Below are 9,621 nucleotides of genomic sequence, written 5' to 3'. Positions count from 1 at the left end.
ACAGAGGCAGCAGTTTGTGCAGAAAGGTGGGGTTTTGTGGGTTTGGGGTTTTTTTTAAAGTATCAGCACCTCTTTTCAGAGCAGCACGCATGCCCTTGGCGCACCAAGGTCACAGTCCCCAGCAGCCATTGGAGCAACTCTTCCTGCAATGCTGGAGGACGCAGCCTGGCTAGCCCTGAGCCGCAGAGAGTGCGTGGGGCCTCTTGCTGGGGCTGGTGAACCTGGCTGGCAGCCTGCAAGAGGTGTGTGGTTTTGCACATCTTGGACCTGGGCTGCCAAGTGGAGGAGCTGCTAGAGGAGGTCAGCAGGCTGCGTGGCATCAGAGAGGGCGTGAAAGAGATCAACTGGATCATCTCTGAGACCCTACAGCTACAAGAGCCCAAACCTTCAACTATGGTGGCAAAGTGAGTGCCTGCCAGGTTTGAAAATGGAAATGCCCTCGATGGTGAAGGTTGTCCTGGTGACTCCTGGCAGCAGAAGGATGGCTCTTGCTCCACCCAAAAGTTTTTGCAGTTATGGCATAGGTTCAGTGCCCTCATCGCTGACGAGGTGCAGGGAGCACTCTCCAGTCATCTTCAGGTGACCTCTGCCAGCAGGCCAGCTGACCTGGTAAGGAGAGCTTTAAACTGGGAATGGCAGGGGAGGGGACAATCGTCATTCAGGTGGGGATGTGGTGGATGGGGTGGGCAAGAAAAGGGCTCAGGGGGTGTGAACAGCAGGGGCTCTGTTACCAACAAAACAGGATTGAATTGGGGTCACTTCAGCATAGGGGCACGGATAGGGCAGTGCCCGCAGGACAGTGTTGTGGGCAAGCTCTCATGGCCTTGCTGGGAAGTGGGCGTGTGCGGGGGCCACTAATGCAGGCAGAATGGGGAGCAGATGGGAGGAACTAGTGGGCTGTGAGCACTTACAGGGCTGCAGCCTCTTTGGGATGATGGCTGATGCGGCAGCTGAGGGCTGATGGGTCAGGATTAGCAGGAAGCTGTGTGGGCATTTGCTACACACAGCCTGATCAGGATGCAGCCTGCCTTCTTCAGGCATCTGGAAGAAGCCCCATGTCAGCAGGCCCTGGTCCTTACGGGGAGCTGGAATGCCCCTGATATCTGCTGGAGAGACAGCCCAGCAGGGCATAAGCAGCCCGGAAAGCTTCTGGAGCATGTTGACAACACCTTGCTGACACGGGTGATTGAGGAGAGGTGCTCTGCTGGGCCTCACAGACAAGGAAGGACTGGCCAGGGGAAGCTCAGGATCCTGAGAGAAGAAGAAAAGACAAAAGCAGGACCACAACCCTGGATTTCAGGAGAGCAGACGCTGGCCTCTTCAGGGATCTGCTTGGGAGAATCCCATGTCCTGGAGAGAAGAGGTGTCCAAGAGGACCAAGGATCAGCTCCTCCAAGCTCAAGCGGTTCATCCCAATGAGCAGGAATCAGACGTGGCAGGTTATCTGCATTGACCTAGGAGGAATAAGCATGCAAGGATGGGGCTAGGGCCAGTTCAGCAAAAGGAAATGCCAAGTCCTGCACCTGGGGAGAAACAACCCTATATATCAGCACATGCTGGTGGATGACTGGCTGGAAAGCAACTTCCCAGAGAAGGCCCTGTGGGTCCTGGTGGGCAACAAGTCTACTACAAGCCAGCAGTGTGCCCTCGTGGCAAGGAAGGCCACTGGGCTGCATTAGGAGGAGCACTGCCAGCAGCTGGAGGGAGGTGATCCTCCCCCTCTGCTCAGCACTGGTCAGGCGTAGCTGCAGTGCTAGGTCCAGTGCTGGGCTCCCCAGTACAAGACATGGACATACTGGAGAGATTCCAGCAAAGGGCTGTCCATCTTCTACTGTGAGGGTGATCAAACCCTGGCACAGGCTGCTCAGAGAGGTAGTAGAGTGTCCATCCATGGAGATATTCAGAACCTGACTGGCCACAGTCCTGTGCAACCTGCTCTAGCTGCCCTTGCCTAAGCAGGGGGTTGGGCTGGATGATCTCGAGGTCCCTGCTAGCGTCAGCCACTCTGTGTCCCCGAGGCCTCAGCACTGCAGCTCCCAGGCACTGGGATTGCTGCTGCGTTCAGGGAGCCGCTGTGGCTCCCTGTGCCGAGCCGCTAATGAGGGAGCAAAGCTGGTGCCCAGGAGCAGCCCAAAGGCCCCCCACAGTTCGGCTGCTGATCATCACCTGCTCCCTCCCTGTTGGCCTGGTATCATTAGCTGCTCGTGCTGCTGCACATCTGCAGTGTCTGTCGTGCCAGCTCCCTGCTGTCAGGCAGATGATGGCCGTTGTCCCTGGGCTGGGACTAGCGGCTCATTAGGGCTGGGGTGTTGCAGCTGGGCTGACAAAGGGATCCCAGGGATTTTCCCAGGGTCTGGGGGGTCCCAGTTTCAGCAAGCTGTCAGCCCCCACCACCCCAGTGCTCCTAAACTGGAGTAACCTAGCAGCATCATGCTCCTCCCTCCTTGGGGAAGGGAGAAGAGTCTTGCCATTGTAATGGGCTGAGACCAGCCCACTTGGCTCATGCCTGAGGCTCCCAGGCAAGCTCTGGAGTAGGGAGTACCCCCAGGGACTCCAGATCTTGTGCCCTGGACTGGTCTGCGAGCATTGCTGCTGCTGGACACCCTCCTCAGGCAGTGCAGCCCTGCACCAAAAGGCAGGTCTGACATGGCTGACTGTCAGTCTCGGGGACCTTATGCACTGCCCATCAGCCGGGAGGTGGTTGCATTTTCCTCCCCTAATTGCTTGCTGCTTGGCCAGCGAGTGAGCCAAGTGCGTGCAGGATGGCTCCCGGGGGAAGGCTGTGTCTTTCACATCCTGTCTGCACTTGGCAGGCTTGGCCGCAGTGGGCTGAGGCGGCTGAACACCCTCTCTGTCCCCCACTGGGGCTGGCTGGGGTGGTGGTGGACTGGGAGTACCCTGCCTGTGCAGGGGATGGCAGACGTTCGCCTCCTGGCCCAGTCCTCCTGCCCCGGGGCAGCTCTGCAGCCTCCCTGGGTTGCCCAGCCTGCCTTGGCTCACACACCCTGGGAGCAAGAGAGAAAGGCTGAGCAGTGCCTCAGTTTCCACAGCCAGACCCCTGCAGGGCTCTGGCAGGCTGCTGGCATGGCCCTCCTTCCTGTGCCTGCACTGTGCCTGGCAGAGCCGTGCTCCTGCAGCAGATGTCAGTCTCTTTCTGGCCTCCCAGCAGCCCCCTCTCCCCACTGTGGTTTTCAGCCAGGGCATGAGAGGATCCTGGTTAAAATTAGCTAGTTTGCTGGCGTGTCCCTGCCAAGGCAGGTGAGTTCAGGGCAGGGTGAGCCAGAACTCCTGGGGTCTCTGCCCATCAGGGTCCTGAAACATTTTTTCCAAACAATTTACAAGGATGCTGGAGAAGCAGAGGGTGCTTAAAAGCACACAGCAACCTGCCAAGAGCTCAGATCGTGGCCAGGGAGTAACTCATTGTGCAGTGAATGCATCTGCTCACCAGTAGCCCAGCGCGGCTGAACTGCCACAGCCTTTCTGCAAGGCAAGACTGAGCCCTGTGCTGCCTGCTGCTCCACAACTCAGCGCTTCGGGTGCTGCCTCCATTCCTGGGACAGTTGGGCTTGCCAACACCCTCCATCGCAAGCAGCAGGACATCGAGGTGCCAAGGACACATAGGAGCAGGGATTACATGTCCCTGTGCACGTTCCTGCCAGCCTGGGAAATCCCAGCCCCTCCGCTTTGGGCTGCTCAGCTTTTGGGGAGCTCCAGCTCTTGAGAACCTGAGTACGAATCCCTTTGCACCAGTACAGAGAGGAATTGCTCCTGAAAAGAGACGAAGCTGTGTGTACAAGCCCCTCCGCAAAGCAGCCATTGCTTCTCTCCTCGCTAAACAGCTCAAAGTGACCTGAATTAGGAGTGGAGAGAAGATGCCCACCAGTCCTGGGCCCTTGCCAGCAAGAGCTACCCCAGCCACTCTGCCTGCTCCTGGGTCCAGAAGAGGCTGGAGCACCAAACACATCTCCAGGCAAGATGCAGACATTAGCACTGGTGCCTTGCAAGCTGCACTCTGTTGCCTTGCACAGGCATAGCCACAACCACCTCCTCTTGCTCTGTGTTAGCAGGGGGGATGCCAGCCCTGGAAAGCCCACCCACTGTGTCTTCGGGTGTAGGTTCATCTGCTGGGTACCAGGCTTTTCCTGTGCAGCAGCCTGGCTCCAGGGTATCCCACAGCACTGCCTTTCTGGGTGGAAGCACCTCCAGATGATTACCCCTGAGCTTGCTGGTGGTGTTGGCCCTCCAGCTCTGACCCTTGGCAGGGAGTGATGGGCTTCCTCTGGAGCCCAGGGGCGAGCAAAGAGAAGACCCCATCCCCCCAGAGAAAACCCTTCCCAAGAATGAGGCAGCAGGCAGCTTTTGGTAAAGGAGACTTTAATCTGCTCAGTATCTAGTCCATAGTGCAAAGAGTTAAACTTAAGGCAAAGCTTCCTCTTTTTTTATAAACAGGCAGCAAACAAACAGGCCCTAAAACAATAAGCGTGGCTGCTATAATAGAAAAAGGGTTTGAGGGGAGAAACTGCAGTCCTGGGGAGGTGTCCTTCCCCCCTGTAATTCATGTAGGAAACATTGCACCCCAAGATCCATGAGCTGGTCCCGACCAAACACCGCTGCCTGCAGCCAGGAGTGTGGCCACACTCCCACTCCCAGGTGTCTCCAGAGGCACACCCAGGGAAGGGTGCAGCTCCCCGGCTCCTCTTGCAGGAGGACCTCTGCAGGTGCCTGGGACAAGCTGGGCCCTGGGGAACACAATCTGCGGGGCTGCACTCACTGCTCTGGCAAGGGCTTGGCTACTCAACTGCAAGTGTCACTGGCTGCAGCCGCAGGAGAGGTGGCTGGGGAGAGCAAACATTAACATGGGTGGTGTGTGCCTGGGGAGGCACAGGGGCAAGAGGCTGAACAACAGGGCTTGGGCTGGGACCTTTGCATCTCTGTGAAGCGAGGTGGAAGCGGCTGACAGCCCTGGGGCCAGGCACTTCTAACACCTATTAGTGCTCAGGAGCCCAGCTTGGCCCAGGGAGTCCCTCCAGTCCCCAGCAAACGTGGGGGCAACCAGCCCCTGCAGTGCCTCCCAGAGCAGAGCCACTCTCCAACAAGATAGTATCTTGCCACACTCAGGTTTACAGCGCAGAGGGGTCTTCCAGCATGGCCTGGCCTCTCCGCTGCTTCTGTTTTGGCTTAAATCACTCATCAAGAAGAATAGGAAAGGAAGACCATGCCAGCCGCCCTCAGGCTCTTGGCTTGCAGTCCAGGAGTCAAGACTCTTTCCAGTCTGGCTCCAGCCAAAATTGGCTGTGGGGCGTGGCTGACCCCAGGCAAGCAGCTGGAAAAGGAAAAACTTTTTAGTGCAAGGCCCTCTTGCAGCCCAGCAATTTCTTGGAATGGTGCTGGTTGACCAAGCTGGGATGAGCCATCTCAGGCCTCCCCAGCCAGGATCAGATGCCCTGGTTAGACTTCAGGGGATGCTTTTAAATAAAACTAGCTACATTTCTGACAGACAGTAAGACAGAACAGCAGTGTAACCCTGCCCTAATCAAAGATAGCCATGGTCCTGGTACCGCTCCATGCACACAGCTGCAGATCCGCAGCATGGATATGCAGAACTTGTGCCTGGAGCTGGAATGTCTCAGTGGGTCCCCAGGAGCTTTGGGGTGTCCTCTCTCCTCCCAGAGAGTTACTCCCTCTAGCCAGCCCAGCCTGGGAAGCAGCAAGCGAGCACTGGTGTGAGCCAGTTCCGTGGCACTCTGAGCCTGAAGAAAATGTGTAGTATCTAGACAGGATTCTCCAGCATTGGCTCAGACGTCTGCTGCTGCTGCCAGGGCTGTGAGCACTGGCCAGCCAGCCATCCACCCCTCAGGTTCACCAAGCAGCACCACCACCCCTGCAGAAAGAGTAACTCCCTCCAGCCTCCCCATGTGAGTAACCTGATGTGTGCTTGCTAGTCTTGCATAGGTGATGCGTGGAAGCAGCAGCAACACTGAGCTCTGCAGTCAGCCGGCCTGCAGCGAGCCTGTGTTCATCACAGCTCCTCATTGTCCTGGCAAGGGGAACAGGAAGTTCAAAAACCAAAGCCATGGTGGCTGGGATACTGAAATACCCCAGAAACCCTGCTCTTCTCCAGCTGAGAGCCAGGCTCAGCCCTTTGGTAGCAAAGCTTAAAAAACTCGAGTGTGCTCATTGCTCTCCTAGGGCCTTGCAAAAGGGGCACACTTCTCCCTTCCCAGGGAGCTGCCCCACTTAGATGGTGGGAGGAGGAAACAGAGGCGTGAATGCAGTCTGCCAGGTAGTTTTCTGGTCAGATCTCGGGAAAAGCCCTCCCTTGCCTTGCACCAGCCCCTGTGATTCCCAGGAGGGCATAGCCTTTAACCTTTCCATCAGCTTTGGCTATGAGGGACCAGAGCATCTTTCTGTGCTCTGCTTTGGATCTCAGACTGCTGCAGGCTTGAGGCAACAGGCCCTGAAACAGCAAAAGTTGTCAACGGAAAAAAGGTAACTCTTTCAGCCTGCTGCAGAGATCAGTTATTGTGCTTGCTAGCAAGAGCTACAATCTAGTTACGTAGCAAATATGGCTAGCAGACACCCCCAAGAGCCTTTTGCCCTTTCAGCACCATCCTTAGTTCTTTGGAAGCTGCTCGAGGCAGCCCTGGGAAGTTCTGCTTCCCGGAAAGAGACAGAGACAGGGGTGCCCTTGATCTCCTGGGAAAATGACCCAAGCCACCCGCCCCTTGGGTTCACAAGTACACATTGAGCGTCTGGAGGATCATCTGGCGGCACAGCGGGCAGTTGCGCTGGTAGATGGCCTGCTGCAGGAGGACTTCCGTGCACTCCTGGCACAGGCACAGGTGCCTGCAGGGCAGAAGCAGGACTGTCTTGGTTTGGTCTTGACAGATGACACATTTCTTACGTTCCTCTTGTTCTTTCAGGAGCACCCAGGGGTCATTATCCGGAGTGCCCTCACCATCCCCAGCTGCTGCGTTCAGCTGCTGCCTCCTCAGAGCTTTCCCCCAGGAGGGGCTCGGTTCCTCCCTGGACGGCTGGAGACGCTGTCCTGCCACGGCACTTCGACTCAGAGCAGGACGCGCTTGCGGTACCTGCTCTGCATCCGGCTGGTCCTCGTGCTCAGCTGGCAGCTGGCCGACCCCTGCCAGCATCAGCCTGCCAGGGGCCGCCGGTCTCAGGGTGGGCGCAGCTGCCCCTCGCTGGTTGCTTTCCCGGTTCGTCGTTCCGCCTCCTTGGCTCCAGTTGGTCACCTGCAGGCTCCAGTCCACCAACCTGCGCCAGGCCTGGGAGGTCATGGCCATACCCAGCGTCAGGACTGCCACCTGGTAGAGCCGCCACACATCACGCTGCAGGCGGTGGTAGGAAGGCAGCGTGTTGAAGTAGCCCAGCACGTAGCCTGTCAGCGTCCACAGCAGCCCGGGGTTGAAGACAAAGGCGCTGACAACAATAATGAGGAGGAGCAAGACCAGACCATAAATATTCACAAAGAAGATGTTGATGAAGAGCTCGGCGGCGGAGGCCAGGAGCTCGAAGGCCAGCTGGCAGGGCGACCACAGCAGGATGGACACCGCGATGGCACCGCTGGAGACGTGCGCGAGGAAAGCAGCCAGCAGGTCCGTGACTCTGAGGAAGGGGCCGGCGACGGAGTCCCACAGGGCCGCGACCAGGGTGAAGAGGTTCTGCGTGCCGATGAGGCACACGTTGACGAGGCTGTTGATGAGGTAGGCCAGCAGGCTGGTGCCGATGGCCAGGCCCTCGCAGACCTGCCTGGCCAGGGCCTGGCCGCAGCCCAGCAGGCCGCAGAGCCCGCGGTGCAGCAGCTCCTTGCCCCGCAGCGCCAGGTGCGAGAGGAGGTGCCCCGCCACCTTGAGCCCCTCCAGGCCGCAGCAGCAGCCGCGCAGCAGGCCGGCCAGCCCCTGCAGGGCGCCCAGCGCCAGGCAGCAGGCCGCCCGGGCCAGGGAGGCCAGCGAGAGGAGCAGCCCGTCCCAGCAGGCCAGCGCCCCGGCGGCGGCGGCCGCGGGGAGGCTGCAGGCCGCGGCGAGCAGCCAGAGCAGCGCCGACACCAGCGAGGACACCAGGAAGAAGTTCACGTCCAGCACCAGGACCAGCAGGTCCAGGGCCAGCCGCAGGCCGCGGAGCAGCACGAACAGCAGGTCCATGGCGGCCGGGCGGGCCCGGGCTGCGGCCAGGCGCCCCGCCGGGGCCCGTACGGCGCCCTCAGCCGCGGCCCGCTCGGGGCCCCCCGGCGCTGGGCGCCGCCATCTTCGCTCGGGCTGCCGCGCGACGCCGGGCCAATCGGCGGCGAGGGCCGCGCCTCTCCCCGCCGCCCATTGGGCGGTTCGGAGGACGCGGCGGGGGGGGGTGGCCGGTGGGGGCGTGGCCGCTGCCGGGCCGGGCGCCTCCGGCTGGCTGTCGTCGCCGGGACGGGCCCCGCCCACTGGCGCGCATTTAAAGGGCCAGCGGCGCTCGTTTAACCGTGGCGGCGCCGCGGAGCCCAAGGCAGCCCGTGCCCGCTCCCAGAGGGGCGGGGGGACCCGGGGCGGGGGCGGCCGAGCACGCGGTGGCCGGGACAGGGCACGCACGGAGCACGGGACAGCCGGGGCATGAGAGTGGCCCCCTCACCCTGGTTCCATGCGGCGCGGGGGGCAACCACTACCCACAGGGTCCCTGGGGCCACATGTGTGATGAGTTTGTGACAGCCTCAGCCCTGGCACGGGGGAGGTTTGCGCTCACTAGCGGGGTCCCTGGGGCGGGAGTGTTTGGGACAGGGTCAGCCCAGGTGCGAGAGGAGGTGCCCTGCTGCTGTCACCCCACCGAGCAGTTTCCTGCGGGAGGTCCTAGAATAAACCCATGGCCATGGCCTGGCCCAAGGTTACAGCCCCAGAGTGGCTTCTGCCCTCCCTGCCGGCTCCTGGGCAGGGCGTGGGGCTGCCAGCGTCTCCGGCCTTCGCTCCGCCATGTCCCAGGAGATGGTCCAGGCTCACCGCCCTGACGGTGATGACAAGCTCAGGAAAATCCAGCCCTGGAGCCCAAGGCTTTTTAAGGAAGGGGAGAGCAAGCAGAGCAGATGACCCATGGGAAAGACATCTGCAGCCCCAGGAGGCACCAGCCAGTGGGGGGCCAAGGAGGGAAGCACTGCACCCCCAGGCAGCAAGGGAGGAGCCCTGAGGGAGCAGGATGCTGGGGTCCCCTTCCTGCAGCCACCTGCCGCTTCCCCTACATGTTTCCCCCGTAACACCCTGAGCCGGGGCAGGAGCCAGGGCAGGGAGCACGTCCTGGCACACTCTGCGCGGGCTGATGCTGTTTGGTGCCATCCAGCTTTCCCTGAGCCGCAGCACTGGCTGGGCTGCTGGGATGGCAGATCCATGTCTGTCTGTCCCCACCCGTCCTGCTGGCTGGCTCCCCGCCAGCCCCGTCCCCTCCCTGCCTGGCTGGTTTTGGCTGTGGGCTCCCTCGCAGCGGGTGCCTGGATCCCCCCGGCGGCGTGTGTGCCCGTGCCCACGTGACAGATCCAGGATGCTTTCAGCATTTATGGTAATGTTTGGATTTCTCATTGCTTTACCAAACAGGAGAAGGAAAAAAAGAGCCGAGCCAAGGGCTGGGCGTGCTCCACTCATTCCC

General features: G+C 60.3%; 1 protein-coding gene across 1 annotated transcript; it reads right to left on the bottom strand.

Moving 5' to 3' along the window:
• Positions 1-4,355: 4,355 nt before the first annotated feature.
• On the bottom strand, positions 4,356-8,219 carry RNF26 (ring finger protein 26). The gene has a single exon (XM_076358569.1). The coding sequence runs from the start codon at positions 8,157-8,159 to the stop codon at positions 6,732-6,734; it is 1,428 nt and encodes a 475-aa protein (XP_076214684.1). The 5' UTR covers positions 8,160-8,219; the 3' UTR covers positions 4,356-6,731.
• Positions 8,220-9,621: the final 1,402 nt, after the last annotated feature.

This window comes from Aptenodytes patagonicus, chromosome 23 (genome assembly GCF_965638725.1).
Source record: "Aptenodytes patagonicus chromosome 23, bAptPat1.pri.cur, whole genome shotgun sequence".
NCBI lineage: Eukaryota > Metazoa > Chordata > Aves > Sphenisciformes > Spheniscidae > Aptenodytes > Aptenodytes patagonicus.
This window is presented reverse-complemented; position numbering and strand designations above follow the sequence as displayed.